This window comes from Pristis pectinata, chromosome 6, assembly GCF_009764475.1.
Source record: "Pristis pectinata isolate sPriPec2 chromosome 6, sPriPec2.1.pri, whole genome shotgun sequence".
NCBI classification, from domain to species: Eukaryota; Metazoa; Chordata; class Chondrichthyes; order Rhinopristiformes; family Pristidae; genus Pristis; species Pristis pectinata.
In genome coordinates this window covers 962,121-981,190 of record NC_067410.1, presented here as the reverse complement: position 1 = coordinate 981,190, position 19,070 = coordinate 962,121, and the positions used below count along the sequence as shown (strand labels likewise).

Genomic DNA, 19,070 nt, shown 5'->3' with positions numbered 1-19,070 from the left:
GCAACATCTGTTGGGGGAGAGGAATTGTCGACGTTTTGGGTCAAAACCCTGCGTCAGGACTGAGAGTAGAGAGGGGAGGTGGCTGGTATAAAGAGGTGAAGGGGAGGGGTGAGACAGGTGAACTGGTGAGGGGTGAGGGCAGATGGAGCCAGGTGGGGGGAGGCGAGGGTGAACGTGAAGAGAGGCTGGGGGGGTGGTGGGAGGGACACAAAGGCTACCCATGCTGCAATCGTGCTGATCGTGGGCACCATTAGGGGAGAGGCGAAGGGCAGATAGAACCAGATTGGGTGGGACACGGTGGGGGAAATGTGTGGGTAGTGGGTGGATGAAACCAGGAGGGGAAGGAAGACAAAAATGGGTGATGGGGCTGGACTGGGGGGAGGGGGGGGTTATGGGAAGGGGACAAAAGGGAGGTGAGAACACGGGAAGTAGGGGTTACGATGCCCCACCTCCCACAGCCAATCAGAACGCGAATGGGCATATTCTTTCCTGATTGGTTAATTTTTGACTCTCAGCGTGTTCTGTTCCACCAGCACTTGTTTCTCCAGCTGCTGAAAGGAAGTTAGAAGTGAGAAGGAAAGGAATCCAGATGTGGCAGGGTTTTTGCTTCCAGCTGTGGCAGGGATTTAATCTTCAACTGGATGTGACCACCTGCGGCAGGAAGGGTTGGAGGACAGTGGTGTAGGAGAGGGGATTGGTGTGGGGCAGAGCTCTCAGCACACAGGCTGAAGGCCTGTTTTGTGCTAAAGTCTGGACCAGCTGCTGCTGGAAGGTCATCAACTCGGTGAAAGACGTCCTTTGGTCTGCCCGAAACGGTCTCCCAGCACTGCGAGATGTCCATAGGGGAATGCTGCCGACTAGCACATTCGAGGCTGCAGGAGTACGTGTTGAGGGACGCACTGAAGCTGGGTGCAGCCAACGCAAGGGCTCAGTGGGGAAGGACTACAGTTTAGGGTTCTGTCACTGGAGAGGGAGGGGCGGGGTCAGGCGAGAAAGCATCTTAAATATTGTAAATATGGGATTAGGGTAGCACCCCAGGGAGCCACACAAGTGGCATCAGTGCTGTGTATTTTATATAAAAAGGTAACACTAATGATGGATCCGTACACGAATGTAAAGGTTTGCACTGTTTTATTGTTGTATATAGTTTGTTTTTTATGATGAATAAAATTTATTTTGGAATAAAAAAAAGTCCCGGGGCCTGATGGAATATTCCCCAGGCTGCTTCCTGAGGTGAGGGAGGAGATTGCTGAACCATTGGCTAGGATCTTTGAGTCCTCGTTGTCCACGGGAATGGTTCCGGAGGATTGGAAGGTGGCAAATGTTGTCCCCTTATTCAAAAAAGGTAGTAGGGATAGTCCAGGAAATTACAGACCAGTGAGCCTTATGTCTGTGGTGGGCAAGCTGTTAGAAAGGATTCTAAGAGATAGGATCTATGAGCATTTAGAGAATCATGGACTGATTAGGGACAGCCAGCATGGCTTTGTGAAGGGAAGATCTTGCCTCACAAGCCTGATAAGGTTCTTTGAGGAGGTGACCAGGAAGATTGATGAGGGTAGTGTAGTAGATGTGGTCTACATGGATTTTAGTAAGGCGTTTGATAAGGTTCCACATGGTAGGCCTCTTCAGAAGGTCAGAGGCCAAGGGATCCAGGGAAGCCTGGCAGTGTGGATTCAGAATTGGTTTGCCTGTAGAAAGCAGAGGATTGTGGTGGAGGAAGTGCATTCGGATTGGAGGGCTGTGACTAGTCGTGTCCCACAGGGATCGGTTCTGAGACCTCTACTTTTTGTGATATTTATTAATGACTTAGATGAGGGGGTGGAAGGGTGGGTTAGCAAGTTTGCAGATGACACAAAGATCGGTGGTGTTGTGGATAGTGTGGAGGGCTGTCGAAGCTTGCAGAGGGATATTGATAGGATGCAGAACTGGGCTGACAAGTGGCAGATGGAGTTCAATCCAGAGATGTGTGAGGTGGTACACTTTGGAAGGACAAACTCCAAGGTGGAGTACAAGGTTAATGGCATGATTCTGGGTAGTGTAGAGGAGCAGAGGGATCTTGGGGTTCATATCCACAGATCACTGAAAGTCGCCTCACAGGTGGATAGGGTAGTTAAGAAAGCTTATGGGATGTTAGCTTTCATAAATCGTGGGATAGAGTTTAAGAGCCGTGAAGTAATGATGCAGCTTTACAAAACTCTGGTTAGACCACACAGAGTATTGTGTCCATTTCTGGTCACCTCATTATAGAAAGGATGTGGAGGCGTTGGAGAGGGTACAGAGGAGATTTACCAGGATGCTGCCTGGATTAGAGAGTATGGATTATGAGGAGAGACTAAGGGAGCTAGGGCTTTACACATTGGAGAGAAGGAGGATGAGAGGACACATGATAGAGGTATACAAGAGGAATAGATAGAGTAGACAGCCAGTGCCTCTTTCCCAAGGCGCCAATGCTCAATACAAGAGGACATGGCTTTAAGGTAATGGGTGGGAAGTTCAAGGGAGATGTCAGAGGGAGTTTTTTACCCAGAGAGTGGTTGGGGCATGGAATGCACTGCCTGGGGTGGTGGTGGAGGCTGATACATTGGTTAAGAGATTGTTAGATAAGCATATGGAGGAATTTAAGACCGAGGGATATGTGGGAGGAAGGGGTTAGATAGTCTTAGGCGAGGTTTGGCACAACATGGAGGGCCGAAGGGCCTGTATTGTGCTGTATTGTTCTGTGGTTCTATGACTGTTTTCCCACTGCCTGGGAGGGCAGTTCCAGCAGATTCAGCAGGAACTTCCCAAGGGAACTAGATAAACACTGGGAGTGGGTGTGCCAGCTCCAGGGAGAGAGCAGAGGAAGGGGACCAAATGGAGACACTTTCAATGTACTTGAGTGGCCCCAGTGTGCATTGTGGCCTCTGTTCTTGCTATGGCTTTCCAGGCACATTGGTGGCCCCTCTGCTTCCGTTTCCAATGTCATGACTGATCTCCCACCTCCGTGTGGTTTTCCTGCCCTATTTCAACACCCCCTGATTCCCTTGATATCCTGAAATCCAAAGATTTCTGCTGGATGAACTCAGCAAATGAACCTCCACAGCCTCTGGGGGCTCGAGAACTCCAAAGATTCCCCACCCTCTGTGTGAGGAAATTTCTCCCTAAGTCAGTTCTGGGGGAAATATCCTCCCACATCCAGAAGGGTCAAGCCGGTCAGTTTCAATGAGTTCGTCTCAATGAATTCTAAAGAACACAATCCCATTCTGCATATTTTTTCCCAAAGATAAGGTATATCTCTGGGAAAAAATATGCAGAATGGGATTGTGTTCTTTAGAATTTGTAAAATATACAGAAATATACAGTAATAGGGGAGTCCAAACTAGAAGGCAGAGGTTTAAAGTGAGAGGGGAAAGATTTAAAAGGGATCTGAGGGGCAACATTTCCACACAGAGGGTGGTGGGTGTGTGGAATGGGCTACCAGTGGAAGTGGTGAGGGGTGGAACAATGATGACGTTTGGATGGTTACATGCATAGGAAAGGTTTAGAAGGATATGGGCCAAATGCAGGCAAATGGGACTAGCTCAGTTAGGCAACTTGGTTGGCATGGATGAGTCGGGCCGAAGGGCCTGTTTCCATGCTGTATAGCTCCATGACTTTATATCATTTGGGACGTTACTACCCTCAATCACTGCACCAAGCAGTTCAATACATTCACAGACAATGTGTCAACACCACTAAGGTTCCTCTCCACTGATTACATCACGGTGATGTTTGAGAGGCTGTTACACAGGGTCCAACCCCTCAGTGTCCAGTTGGTGGTGGGAACCTACACTGTGCTCCTTCCCCAAGCTTCAGTGCAACCTGGAGTCTGCCAGCTGGAAGACCAACTTTCTCCAAGGACAGATAGTGCGGCAACGTCCAACTGAATGGAACGCTGCAGGGTACCGAGGCCAGGCCCACGCTCCGCCAGACCAGAGATAGGTAGGACCTCAGCACAGTCACACTTGGTGTTTGCGTACCGTGACCCTACGCACAACTTGAGATGGCCATCGGGACAGCGATGTTGGGTATGTTTCTCCCTGCTTCCTTCGGAGACGTGTACATCACAACCTGTTGGATCTCTCAAAGAAACAGAATTTAGCTGGGTGACTTTGGTAAGGTAAACCAGAGCAGGACTTGCACAGTGAACGGCAGGGCCCTGGGGAGTGTCGTAGGACAGAGAGACCAAGGGCAACAGGTACATAGTTCCCTGAAAGTGGAGACATGGGTAGACAGGGCAGCGAAGAAGGCATTTAGCACGCTGGCCTTCATCAATCAGGGCACTGAGTACAGGAGCTGGGACGGCATGTTACAGCTGTACAAGACATTGGTAAAACCACATTTATAGAGTACTGTGTACAGTTCTGGTCACCCTGCTATAGGAAGGATGTCATTAAACTGGAGAGACTGCAAAAAAGATTCACAAGGATGTTACTGGGATTGGAGGGTTTGGGTTATAAGGAGAGGCTGGACAGGCTGGGACTGTTTCCCCTGGAGTGAAGGAGGCTGAGGGGTGACATTATAGAGGTTTATAAAGTCATGAGGGGCGTAGATAAGGTGGACAGTCACAGGCTTTTCCCCAGGGTAGGGGAGTCTAAAACTAGAGGGCACTGACAGCGGAAAGATTTAAAGGGGGCATGAGGGGCAGGTTTTTCACACAGAGGGTGGTGGGTGTGTGGAACGAGCTGCCAGAGGAAGTGGTAGAGGTGGGTACAATTGCAACATTTTAAAGACATTTGGACAGGTTCATGGATAGGAAAGGTTTAGAAGGTTATGGGCCAAATGCAGGCAAATGGGACTAGCTCAGGTAGGTACTAGGTCAGTATGGACTAGTTGGGCTGAAGGGCCTATATCCGTGTTGCATAGGTCCATGACTCTGAGTGCTGTGATGGAGGTGTGGGGGAATGGACATGTACAGCAGCACTGGGACCACCTCACACCTCACAGCATGTCCACAGTTCTTAACCCGTGTCTTTGGAATGTGGGGGGAAACCGGAGCACCCGGAGGAAACCCACACAGACACAGGGAGAACATACAAACTCCTTACAGACAGCGGCGGAAATTGAACCTGGGTCGCTGGCGCTGTAATAGCGTTACGCCAACCGCTACACTACTGTGCCGCCCACTGTTCAAGGCCTTCTCCTGATCCAAGCTGACCAGGCAGGTGTCCATCACCATCCTGCGTGTAGGCGATGGTATCCGTGAGCAGCGCAAGACTGTCAGAGAATGGTCCAGGTTTGGTCCAGGTGGATCATCTGTCCCAGGACAGACGGGATCATGTAATCCACATTCAGCAGTGAGATGGGTTTCCAGTTCCTGATCTCCCCCCTTCTGCCTGTAGACGAGGGTGGTAATTCCCAGAAGCAGACACTCCCAGCAGCCCTGGACCCATCCAGTCCCACAGAGCAAGGGACAATTTGAGCAGTAACCAGGGGTTTCTTCCATCTCAAAGGAATTTATGGTGGAGCTCGTCATCTCCTGCAGGGTCAGTGACTGGTCCAGACTCTCCCATCTGCTGTTGTCCAGGATAACCCGCTGTTGTTCAGCCCAATACACCCTGGGCACATCCATCCCCACCATCGGGAGTATCTACAGGAGGCGCTGCCTTAAGAAGGCAATGTCCGTCATCAAAGATCCCCACCAACTGGGCCATGCCATCTTCTCACAGCTCCCATTGGGCAGGAGGTACAGAAGCCTTAAGTCCCCACACTACCAGGTTCAGGAACAGCGACTTCCCTTCAACCATTCGGTTCTTGAACCAGCAAAACCCTAATCACTGCCTCAGTACAGCAACACTGGGACCACTTTGCACTAAAATGGACTTTTTGTTCTAATTGTGTTCTTTCTTGTAAAGATTCTGTATAATTTATGTTTTCCCTGTGGATGCTGCTTATCTGATGCTGTGTGCCTGTGATGCTGCTGCAGGTAAGTTTTTCAGTGCACCCATGGACGTGCAGATGTCAATAAACTGGGGACCCCGAGAGAGAGAGAGGGCAGGAGGTGTGCCCCCTGGAACTCTGCCGCTGCCCCTGTCTGATCAATGCTCCCACCAGGGAGACGCTGCACACAGCTCTGGCCCAGACCCCGGCTACCCTTCCCTCATCGCTACCCCAGCACGGTGCTGGGTGATCCCCCGGGTGGTTGAGGACGGTGCAGCGCCGACCCCACGCCCGGGGGTCCGGCTCGGGGCTGGGAGCCGCTGCCCCCTGGCCCGGGGAGCCGGCCCGCTGTCGGGACCAATCAGCGGCCGGTGGGCGGCTCCCGGGCCGGGCCGGCCCGTCAAAAGCCGAGCGCCGGCGCCAGTGCGGGCCAGTCTGATGGGGACCCGGCTGAGAGAGCAGGGCAGCTCGGCTCCGCGCACCCCGGCATCCCGGCCCCGGCCCCGGCCCCGGGACCCGCGTCCATGAGATTCTTCAGACTAACCTTCAAGTGTTTCGTGGATTGTTTCTGAAGCTGCCGAGCGCCGGCTCCCTGCTCACCGTCTCCTCGCCAGCACAATGCGCCCAGACTCTCCGCCGCGTCCTTCAGGTACGCGGCGCTCCCTCCCTCCGCGCTCCCCGCTCCCTCTTCCCCCCCTCCCCCCCTCCACCTTCTCCCCCCCCTCCACCTTCTCCCCCCCTCCACCTTCTCCCCCCCCTCCACCTTCTCCCCCCCCTCCACCTTCTCCCCCCCCTCCACCTTCTCCCCCCCCTCCACCTTCTCCCCCCCCCTCCACCTTCTCCCCCCCCCTCCACCTTCACCCCCCCCTCCACCTTCTCCCCCCCCCTCCACCTTCTCCCCCCCCTCCACCTTCTCCCCCCCTCCACCTTCTCCCCCCCCTCCACCTTCTCCCCCCCCTCCACCTTCTCCCCCCCCTCCACCTTCTCTCCCCCCCTCCACCTTCTCTCCCCCCCTCCACCTTCTCTCCCTCCACCTTCTCTCCCCCCCTCCACCATCCCCCACCACCTTCTCCCCCCCCTCCACCTTCTCCCCCCCCTCCACCTTCTCCCCCCCCTCCACCTTCTCCCTCCCTCCACCTTCTCCCCCCTCCACCTTCTCCCCCCCCTCCACCTTCTCCTCCCCCCCCTCCACCTTCTCCCCCCCCTCCACCTTCTCCACACCCCCTCCACCTTCTCCCCCCCCCCTCCACCTTCTCCACACCCCCTCCACCTTCTCCCCCCCCCTCCACCTTCTCCCCCCCCCCTCCACCTTCTCCCCCCCCCTCCACCTTCTCCCCCCCCCCTCCACCTTCTCCCCCCCCCCTCCACCTTCTCCCCCCCCCCTCTCCCTCCGCCGCAGGGGTGTCCGGGTTCCGGGGCAGCCGAGGAGGGGGTTGGGGGTGAGGGGAGGGGGCGGTGTGGCTGCGCCAGTCTTTGTGCGGAGCCCGACCTTCCCACGGGCCGAGGCCGCTCCGCTCCCGGTGACAGCGGCCGGCGGGGAGGGAGCGAGTGTCCCCGGCTCCGCGGCGTGGGAGAGCGCGCCCTCCTCGAACCGACTCCCCCGCCCCTCTCTCCCTACCCCCCCTCCTCACCCCCCGCCCCTCTCTCCCTACCCCCCCCTCCTCACCCCCCGCCCCTCTCTCCCTACCCCCCCTCCTCACCCCCCCGCCCCTCTCTCCCTACCCCCCCTCCTCACCCCCCGCCCCTCTCTCCCTACCCCCCCTCCTCACCCCCCGCCCCTCTCTCCCTACCCCCCTCCTCACCCCCCGCCCCTCTCTCCCTACCCCCCTCCTCACCCCCCGCCCCTCTCTCCCTACCCCCCCTCCTCACCCCCCGCCCCTCTCTCCCTACCCCCCCTCACCCCCCGCCCCTCTCTCCCTACCCCCCCTCACCCCCCGCCCCTCTCTCCCTACCCCCCCTCCTCACCCCCCGCCCCTCTCTCCCTACCCCCCCTCCTCACCCCCCGCCCCTCTCTCCCTACCCCCCCTCCTCACCCCCCGCCCCTCTCTCCCTACCCCCCCTCCTCACCCCCCGCCCCTCTCTCCCTACCCCCCCCTCCTCACCCCCCGCCCCTCTCTCCCTACCCCCCCTCCTCACCCCCCGCCCCTCTCTCCCTACCCCCCTCCTCACCCCCCGCCCCTCTCTCCCTACCCCCCCTCCTCACCCCCCGCCCCTCTCTCCCTACCCCCCCTCCTCACCCCCCGCCCCTCTCTCCCTACCCCCCCTCCTCACCCCCCGCCCCTCTCTCCCTACCCCCCTCCTCACCCCCCGCCCCTCTCTCCCTACCCCCCCTCCTCACCCCCCGCCCCTCTCTCCCTACCCCCCTCCTCACACCCCGCCCCTCTCTCCCTACCCCCCTCCTCACCCCCCGCCCCTCTCTCCCTACCCCCCCTCCTCACCCCCCGCCCCTCTCTCCCTACCCCCCCTCCTCACCCCCCGCCCCTCTCTCCCTACCCCCCCTCCTCACCCCCCGCCCCTCTCTCCCTACCCCCCCTCCTCACCCCCCGCCCCTCTCTCCCTACCCCCCCTCCTCACCCCCCGCCCCTCTCTCCCTACCCCCCCTCCTCACCCCCCGCCCCTCTCTCCCTACCCCCCCTCCTCACCCCCCGCCCCTCTCTCCCTACCCCCCTCCTCACCCCCCGCCCTCTCTCCCTACCCCCCCTCCTCACCCCCCGCCCCTCTCTCCCTACCCCCCCTCCTCACCCCCCGCCCCTCTCTCCCTACCCCCCCTCCTCACCCCCCGCCCCTCTCTCCCTACCCCCCCTCCTCACCCCCCGCCCCTCTCTCCCTACCCCCCCTCCTCACCCCCCGCCCCTCTCTCCCTACCCCCCCTCCTCACCCCCCGCCCCTCTCTCCCTACCCCCCCTCCTCACCCCCCGCCCCTCTCTCCCTACCCCCCCTCCTCACCCCCCGCCCCTCTCTCCCTACCCCCCCTCCTCACCCCCCGCCCCTCTCTCCCTACCCCCCCTCCTCACCCCCCGCCCCTCTCTCCCTACCCCCCCTCCTCACCCCCCGCCCCTCTCTCCCTACCCCCCCTCCTCACCCCCCGCCCCTCTCTCCCTACCCCCCCCTCACCCCCCCGCCCCTCTCTCCCTACCCCCCCTCCTCACCCCCCGCCCCTCTCTCCCTACCCCCCCTCCTCACCCCCCGCCCCTCTCTCCCTACCCCCCCTCCTCACCCCCCGCCCCTCTCTCCCTACCCCCCCTCCTCACCCCCCGCCCCTCTCTCCCTACCCCCCCTCCTCACCCCCCGCCCCTCTCTCCCTACCCCCCCCTCCTCACCCCCCTCCCCTCTCTCCCTACCCCCCCCTCCTCACCCCCCGCCCCTCTCTCCCTATCCCCCCCCCTCCTCACCCCCCCGCCCCTCTCTCCCTGCTCCCCCTCCCAAGGACAAAGGTGGGGGGGGGAGACTGTCGAGCAGGATTTCAGGGTGCTCCTGATTCCTGGGTCATGGAGGAGGGGGTTCAAGTGGGTGTGTGTGTTTGGGGGGGGGGGACGTGAGGAGTGATTCTGTGTAGACAGGGACCCAAAAACTGACATAGACATCTCGGATATCGAGATAGGTGAAGGCCATTCAGCCCATCGAGCCTGTGTCAGCTCCCGGTACAGCAAACCCATCTGTCCCACTCCTGCCCCTCTTTTCCCCCACCGCCCCTGACCCCTGTCCAGTTCAAAGCCCTGACTGAATCTCCACATCCTGGTCCTTGTGTGGGGACAGTGTGGGGAGACTAGTGCTGCAGTTCCCTGCGGATACCTGGCCTCTCTCTTTCCACAGACGCTGCCTGACCTGCTGAGTGTCCCTGTTGCTACCTGCAGCCGGACACTCCCGCAGTGTGCGGGAGCTTCAGCCTGGAATTCACTGCTCAACCCTCTGTGGTGAGTCAAAAATCCCCGGAATCCTGGGACAGGGAGAGAGGGACTGACCCACTGAGTCATGGCTGACACGTGTGTGACAGCTGAGGGATTACTGCAAATGCTGGAAATCTGATATAAAACAGAAACTGCAGAGAGTGCCCAGTGGGTCAAGCAGTGCCTGTGGGGAGAGGACCAGAGCCAATGTTTTGGGTCAATGACCCTTTTTCAATTCAATTCGTTTTGGATTTGCAGAGAGGGGAAAGATGTCATAGGGAAAGTGATACAAGAGAGCGAAATGAATGCCTGTGAATCACCGTTGATCCATCTAGAGAAAGTATAAATGGAGAATGCTGAGTGGGAGCATAACTGAACAATGTGCAAGAAATGTGCAGCAGATCAAGTGGCAGACGTGCAGAGAGGAAAAATGTTGAATTAATGACCTTGCTGTCCTACCCTGTGAGTGTGATAGAGGTTCTCTCTCTAACCCATGCCCGGCAGTGTGTGACGGGACGGTGCGGGGGGAGCCTCATCCTGTGTCTGACCCCGGCAGTGTGCGATGGGACGGTGCAGAGGGAGCTTCACCCTGTGTCTGACCCCGGCAGTGTGTGACGGGACGGTGCGGGGGGAGCTTCACCCTGTGTCTGACCCCGGCAGTGTGCGACGGGACGGTGCAGAGGGAGCTTCACCCTGTGTCTGACCCCGGCAGTGTGCGACGGGACGGTGCAGAGGGAGCTTCACCCTGTGTCTGACCCAGGCAGTGTGCGACGGGACGGTGCAGAGGGAGCTTCACCCTGTGTCTGACCCCGGCAGTGTGCGACGGGACGGTGCAGGGGGAGCTTCCCCGTGTCTGACCCCGGCAGTGTGCGACGGGACGGTGCGGGGGGAGCTTCACCCTGTGTCTGACCCCGGCAGTGTGTGACGGGACGGTGCGGGGGGAGCTTCACCCTGTGTCTGACCCCGGGAGTGTGTGACGGGACGGTGCAGAGGGAGCTTCACCCTGTGTCTGACCCCGGGAGTGTGTGACGGGACGGTGCAGAGGGAGCTTCACTGTGTCTGACCCCGGCAGTGTGCGATGGGACGGTGCGGGGGGAGCTTCACCCTGTGTCTGACCCCGGCAGTGTGCGACGGGACGGTGCAGAGGGAGCTTCACCCTGTGTCTGACCCCGGAAGTGTGTGACGGGACGGTGCAGAGGGAGCTTCACTGTGTCTGACCCCGGCAGTGTGCGACGGGACGGTGCGGGGGGAGCTTCACCCTGTGTCTGACCCCGGCAGTGTGCGATGGGACGGTGCAGAGGGAGCTTCACCCTGTGTCTGACCCCGGCAGTGTGTGATGGGACGGTGTAGAGGGAGCTTCACTCTGGGTCTGACCCGTGCCCTGGGAGTGTGATTGTCAGAACCAGAGAAACCTGGTTGTCTGAAATTGTTGACGGAGGAACTGAGCGTTGAGCTGCAGTAAGCAGATGGATCGAGTGTGTCCTCGGATCTGGCTCCAAGGATAGGAGACTTCCACTAATGTGGGGGAACAGTGAAGCTGATGTTGTTCTTCATAAAGTAGAGCAAGAGGAGATTTGGAGGCATTCTGGACTAAATGGGGTTTGTGTGTCCACTGTCATCAGCAGGGGGGTCAGTGCCCTGAGGACACGGGAAGGTGAGGGAAGAATGTTTTTGCACAGTGAGCTGTGATCTGGGACACACTGCCCCAGAGTGGGAGGTGTTGCACTTTGGGAGGTCAAATGTTAGGGGAGTACACAGTAAATGGCAGGACCCTTGGAAGTGTTGATGTACAGAGGGATCCTGGAATCCAAGTCCACAGCTCCCTGAAAATGGCAACACAAGTGGATAGGGTGGTGAAGAAGGCATTTGGTGTGCTTGCCTTCATTGGTCGGGGTGTTGAGTGTAAGGGTCAGGAAGTCATGTTGCAGCTGTCTAAAACTTTGGTCAGACCACGGAGTATTGTGTGCATTTCTGGTTGGATTACAGGAAGGATGTGGAGGCTTTGGAGATCGTGCAGGAGAGGTTCACCAGGATGCTGCCTGGATTAGAGGGTATGAGCTACAAGGAGAGGTTGGACAAACTTGGGTTGTTTTCTCTGGAGCGACGGAGACTGAGGGGAGACCTAATAGAGGTCTATAAAATGATGAAAGGCATAGATAGAGTAGACAGTCAGAATCTTTTTTTTCCCCAGGGTGGGAATGTCAAATACTAGAGGACGTAGGTTTAAAGTGAGAGGGGCAAATTTAAAGGAGATGTATGGGGCAAGATTTACACAGTGGTGGGTGCCTGGGATGGGCTGCCAGCGGAGGTAGGTACGACAGTGGTGTTGAAGAGGCTGTTAGTCATGTGAATGTGCAGCGAGGCACCAACAGTCTGCTGCAGGAGCTCAGTGGGTCGAGCAGCATCTGTGGGAGGAAAGGATTGTTGAAGTTTCAGGTCAAAACCCTGCATCGGGACCAAATACGCAGGGAACTGGAAGGATATGGATCATGTAGAGGGAAAAAGGAATAGTTTAATTTGGCATTGTGTTCAGCACAGACATGGTGGGCCAAAGGGCCTGTTCCTGTGCTGTGTTCTATTTTCTGTGGAAGAAGCTTCACAAGGGGATTTGGATGACAGGCGAGGAAGAGGTTTGGGGTTGTGGGGAGGGCAGTGTGATAAACTGGAGAGCTCAGGTGAATTGCCTCCTGTCTTGAATCCTGAGTTGGGTCCAGTGATTCTAAACTAAAGGGATTAGAAAGAGAGGCACCTGGCAGGAAGTCCAGAACTGGGCAGAACTTTAAAACCCAGCCTGGGGTCGTGGGGAGATTTCAAACTCCCCCCTAGGGAATGTTGATGGTCCAGTGACTGATACTGAGCCTGACTGGTGTTGGGTGTGGAGGGAATGTGTCCGTTTCCATCCTCTCCATTCCAGGCACAGCTCAGCACTGCTCAAACCATCCGTCAGTTGGGTGGGATTTTGGGGACTCAGGCAGACAGCCCAGTGACCCAGGAAGGTTCCCCTCATAGAGGGGATCTGAGGTGGCAGTTCTTCACCCAGAGAGTGGTGAGTACCTGGGACACTGCCGGGGGGGAAGCTGGGTCACTGACAGCATTGAAGAAGTCTCCAGATGATTACTTGAATCACGGGCAGAGGAGGGTTTGGACTAAGTGCTGGGAGATGGGGTTCACATGGAAGGGTGTTCACTGGTCAGCATGGGCAGGTTGGGCCAAATGGCCTATTTCCATGCTGTACGATCCTATGACACTCTATTGGAAGGCCATCCTGGTCCGAGAGAGGGAGCTGCAGTGATGGAGGGCCTTTGACCCTGGTGACAGATCAGGACCATGACCTGCACACGGACGTGTTGGATGTGAAGTCGGTGCCGATGTCCAGCTCCTGAACAGCCAGCTGACCATGACCCTTCTCTGACATGGGACAGTCAATCTTTTGGCAACTGGCCCCTACTGTCAGAGCAGGAACCACCCTGTAGTGCACTCGCACACTCTCACTTGCAGTGAGTACCTCTCTCACACACAGTGACATGTACACAAGCAGCTCACACTCAGACACTGACACACGTACATACGAGCGCCTCACACTCCCACAGTGACACTCATACACACAATGCCACACATACACACAATGCCACACTCACACACGAACACATGAGCGCCTTGCACTCGCACACAACGACACGTACACACAAGTGCCTCGCGCAGTGACACGTACACACAAGTGCCTCACATTCCCAGTGACACACGTACACACAAGTGCCTCATTCCCAGTGACACATACACACTAGCGCCTCACACACGTACACACGAGCGCCTCTCGCTTGCACACAGTAACACATATACACACGTACACACGAGTGCCTCACTCACACAGTGACATATATACACAGACCACCTTACACTCACGCACAATGACAGGAGAGCCTCGCGCACAGTGACCGGTATATACACGAGCACCTCACAGCACCTCGCACGTGTACACATGAGCGCCTCACACTCTCACGTAGTGACACACACACTATGTACGTTCATGCTGCCACTCATACACAGTATGTCACACGTACACACTGCCTTGCACTCTCATATATGTGCACACAGATACACCCATGAGCACAGAAATAAGCTTGTGCACACGTGTAAGGTTGCTAGACAGCAGAGATGTGCACAATGCCTAGCACCTGTGGAAAGAACACGTCACACACATTTGCACACTCAGTCTCTCAAACACACACGCACATGGGCACATAATTTCGCGCACACAATCCGTGTCAAGGAATGGTCACAGCCGGGGGGTGGGGGGTGAAACTGTATACAGGAGCTGGCCAGTCAGCCTGACCCCCTCCTCCTACCCTCTCCCAACAGCCCCACAAATTCTTTCCTTTCAGAAATTAGCCAGCTCCCTTTCAAACACTACAGTTGAACCAGCCCTACCCTTCCCCCAGTCCTCTGTTCCCCAGCCCACCCCTCGCGGTATCTCGCTTTGGGTCTGTTCCTATCACCCTTGCTCTCGACCCCTCCAGCACTGGGCATGGGTTGTCCGTCCCCTCTCTCTGCCATTCACGGATTATAAATCCCTCTCTCAGATCCCCCTGCAACCCCCTCTGTTCCAAGGAGAGCAGCCCCAGCTTCTTCAGTCTCTCCACAGAAAGGACGTTGCTCGTTCCTGGAGCAACACACAGTGCTGGAGGAACTCAGCAGGTCAGGCAGCATCTGTGGGGGGGGGGATGGAATGGAATGGACAGTCGGCGTTTCAGGTCTCGACTCCACAGCGGCCGCCTGACCTGCTGAGCTCCTCCAGCTTTGTGTGTCGCTTCAGATTCCCGCATCTGCAGTCTCTCCTGTCTCCATCGTCACTAGAATCGTTTCTCCCACGTCCTCGCCAAAGCTTCACATCTTCCCAGAACTGGACACGATCTCTGTGATGTCCCTGCTCTTGCACTCTCCGCCTCGTCTTATGAAACCCAGCACCAGAGACACACACTACCTGCCCGGTCACCTTCCATGAACTGGGCCCCTGTAGCCCAGATCTGTCCTCTTGCCCCATTAGATCTGTGCTTCCAGTTTGAACATAGAATTGGCCCTTCGGCCCACAATGTTGTGCCGACATAGCTAATCCCTCCTACCTACAGAATGCCCATATCCCTGCATTTTCCTTCCATCTAAGCCCCTCTTAAAAGCCCCCAGTGAACTTGCCTCCACCACCCTATCAGGCAACGCATTCCAGGCATCCACCACACTCTCAGTAAAAAAAAATGTACGCCTCGCGCCTGTTCTGAACCTACCCCCTCTCACCTTAAATGCATGCCCTCTGGTGTTGGATCACTCAATAATGGGGAAAAGATATTGCTTGTCCACCCTATCTGTGCCCCTTTTATACACTTCCAACAGATCACCCCTCAGCCTCCACCGCTCCAGAGAAAAGAGCCCAAGTTTGTCCAGCCTCTCCTGATAGCACATGCCCTCTAATCCAGGCAGCATCCTGGTAAACCTCCTCTGACCCTCTCTAAAGCCTCGACATCCTTCCTACGGTGAGGTGACTTTCTATAGTGAAGAGATGTTGCCTCTTATTCTTCCTACCAAAAGTATTCACGTTTGTTCCCCTTCACCCCCATCTTCCGCCCATCCCACCAGGCTGTCCGTCTCTCACTATCCTCCTCCTTCTTCTTAGGCAGTCCCTCAGGATCGAGGATGACTTGCTTCCAGTCCCGTTCTGGGGGTTCTGAGGCGACTGATGAAGTCGATGTGGGACCCGCAGACTCTACCACAGGTGGGGCGGGAGTTGCTTGTTGGTGGGTGGGTCCTCCGGGAGTTCTGCTCCTTCCGTCTGCTGCCAGTGCATGGGCTGGGCTCTCGGTACCATCTTGAAGCTCCTCCTCCACTGGGAACACCGGGAGTGAGTGACAGTTTCATTTCTTCATTGGGGCTTTGAGCACATCCCTCCATCTTCCCCGCTGTCCACCTGCTTCTCCCACGGCAGAGCTCTGAAGAGGGTGTTCCCTTCAGTAGACTGGTGTATGTGAGCGACGTGGCCTGCTCTGTGCGGCTGACTCACTGTAACTAGAGCTGCCGTACTGGGGGTGTTGCCACTTCATTTGGTAGATTCATAGAATGGTTTATAGTGCAGAGGCAGGCCATTGAACTCATCATGTCTGTGCTAGCTCCCTACCAGAGTAACTCACTAGTTCCTCTTCCAGCCCCTACTACATGGCCTTGCGCCCTATGATGTGCCACCCAGAATTGAACACTGATCTAGGTGCGGACACGTCAGTGTTTTATAACGGTTCAGGATGACTTCTCTGCTTTTATACTCTCTGCCTGCACTGACGAAGCTCCCACATTCAGGGACTTGTGCATTCATAACTTCGTCTGTCTGCTCCTGCAACCTTTAGAACAGTGTCCTTTATACTGTATTGCCTCTCCCTGTTCTTCCTATCAAGTGCTTCACCTCGTGTCTCTCCACATTAGGTGAAGCACTGTGGGAGGTCAACTGTAGGAGGAAAGTGTACAGTAAATGGCAGGACCCCGAGGAACACTGATGTACAGTGGGATCTTGGGGTGCAAGCCCACAGCTCCCTGAAAGTGCAACACAATGGACAGAAGATCTTCACAATCAAGAAGGTGTACGGCATACTTGCCTTCATTGGTCGGGCACAAAGTATAAAAGATGGCAAGTCATGTTGCAGCTGTATAAAACTTTGGTTAGGCCGCATCTGGAGTATTGTGTGCAGTTCTGGTCGCCCCATTACAGGAAGGATGTGGAGGCTTTGGAGAGGGTTCAGAAGAGGTTCACCAGGATGCTGCCTGGATTAGAGAGTATTAGTTATAAGGAGAGGTTGGACAAACTTGTATTGTTTCTCTGGAGCGTCAGAGGCTGAGGGGAGACCTGATGGAAGTTTATAAAACTGAAAGGCATAGATAGGGCAAACAGAATCTTTCTCCCAGGGTGGAAATCTCAAACACCAGAGGGCACAGCTTTAACGTGAGAGGGGAAACGTTTAAAGGAGATTTGAGGTAGGTTTTTTTTTTAAAGAGTGTGGTGGGTGCCTGAAACGGGCTGCCAGGGATGGGGTTGGAAGCAGATACAACAGCAACATTTAAGAAGCATTTAGACAGACACGTGAACAGGCGGGGAATGGAGGGAGATGGACCGTGTGCAGGCAGAAGGGATTAGTTTAAATTGACATCATGGTCGGCACAGACATTGTGGGCCGAAGGGCCTGTTCCTGTGCTGCACTGTTCTATGTTCTAAACTTTATCTGCCATGTACCTGCCCATTTCACCAGCCTGAGCATCCCACTGTAAAGTCACCATCCACTTCTCCGTTTACAGCACTGCTGAGTTTTGTGTCATCGGCAGATTTGATAATTGAGCCTCGCACCCACAAGTCTGGGTCAATAAATGGATCAAAAAGGCATTATCCCGAATGCCGATACCTGGAGAATCCCAGGATTCACCTTCCTCCAGACCAGTAACCATCCACTCAGCACCACCCTCTGTTGCCAACTTCCTATCCATGCTCAATGCCTCTTGGTGAGGGGGGGGGGGGGGGGGGGTGTGGTGTGGGGTGGGGGTGGTGCTGCTGGTATTTTTCCAGTCCTCTGTGTTGCCTGCTGTGGGTAGTCCAGGTTTCAGAAGCAGGTAGACCATGAGTATTGTGCCAGGTCTGAGGTCTCTTCTTCAAGTACTCTTTTCCTCAGTTGACTAAAGGCCGTGTTGGTGCGTTGAAGGTGGCGATGACTTCCATCGTCGCTGTCTGCCTTCGGGCAGCCTCTGTGTTTTCCAGGGTCTTGTCAGAGGGCAATGCTGTGCAGTGGGGGAAGGTTGCTAGGGGATGTTGGATTGTGTATGACCCATTCTCCTGTAGACTTCAGTGAATGAGCTGACAATGGCTTGGAGCTCGGCCTTCGAGTGTGCACAGACACTGGCATCGTCTGCATACTGCAGCTCGACTACCGAGGTAGGAGTGACCTTTGTTCTGGAGTGCAGTCATTGTAGGTCGTACACTTTCCCATTTGTCCTGGAGATTGGCTCTATTCCCAAGGAAAGGAAGTGAGCTGTGACATTGCAGTGAGAAAGATCAGAAGGAATATTGGGTGAAGACGCAAGCTTGCTTGAGCCCAGTCTGAATTGGGATTGAATCCACTGATCTGTATCTCCAACACCCAGTGCAGACTGATGCCTGACAAGGCTGTGTCATTGCCTGGACACCATCCTCCCATGTGCAAGCCAAGTCTCTCACGTGCACACCCTTCCCCAGACCTTGGAAGTTCAGGGAAAACTTGGTGAAATTGTTCGAAATTTTTCAAGATTTTCCGAACTCTGCCTGTCGGGGAGGGTGGGATTGGTGGAGCCAGCTTGAGGATTAGAGCCAAGCAGAGGGAGTGAATCTGAAACACGCTGACAAGCCAAAGATTTGGTGTTTCCTTCTGCAAATGCTATCTGGTGCTGGGTTAACTGTTGGTTTTTTATCTCAATTTGGTTGACCGTTAATGACCAAAGATGTTAAAGAACCTGTGGAAGGGGAAGTTTCTAACCAGCACAGTGCTTCTGACTGTAAGTCCACAGAAGTGTTTTGTTGCTGGAAAACACAGCCCTTGGGTGAAACAACTGTCAACACGCTGGAACAGCCTTAATATCTGTGATTACCAAACATTCAAAAACTGTTAAAGATTCTATTAAACATTTCCAAGCACAAAAAAATTTAAATAATATAAAAGCACAAAGCAAACCTGCCTGACCAGTTTTCTGAAGAGGTAACAAGGTGTATTGACAAAGGTAGGGCAGTGGATGTGATCTACACTGAGGCCTCTGACAAGGTCCCACATGGGAGGTGGGTCCAAAGGGTTAGTGCCTGTGGGATCCAGGGCAAGTTGGCAAATTGGATCCAAAATTAGCTTGGTAGTTGTGCTCTCTAGCACATCCACGTCCTTCTCACAGTGTGGTGACCAGAACAGCACACAGTGTTCCCAGTGCGGTCTGACCAGTGGTTTGTAAAGTTGCAACATAACGTCCCAGCGCTAATCATCGGAACGTAAACACGGCCATGCACTGGCCCACCTTGTCCACGCTGACCATGATGCCTGTCCCATTTACCTGTGTCCTCCACATCTTTCCTACCCACATACCTGTCCAAATTCCTTTGACACATTGGAGATGGCATAGGACATAATTACAACGGGACCCCACCACCAAGCACATCTTCCCCTCCCCACCCCTTTCTGCCTTTCACAGGGACCGCACTCTCCGTGACTCCCTCGTTCACTCCTTCTCCCACCCATCCTGCTCCAA

General features: G+C 55.7%; 1 protein-coding gene across 3 annotated transcripts in view; it reads left to right on the top strand.

The window, feature by feature from the left end:
- The first annotated feature begins 6,256 nt into the window (after positions 1-6,256).
- The window catches only part of LOC127571754 (sodium- and chloride-dependent creatine transporter 1-like), a 76,915-nt gene continuing 64,101 nt past the window's right edge, over positions 6,257-19,070 (top strand). For 2 of the 3 annotated variants that reach the window (XM_052018431.1, XM_052018430.1), the window contains exon 1: positions 6,257-6,547. In XM_052018431.1, coding sequence (XP_051874391.1) covers positions 6,517-6,547 — 31 coding nt within the window. In that variant the 5' untranslated portion in view covers positions 6,257-6,516. Of the gene's footprint in view, positions 6,548-15,450; positions 15,550-19,070 lie in introns of all 3 variants that reach the window. The other variant, XM_052018429.1, reaches the window with a different exon arrangement.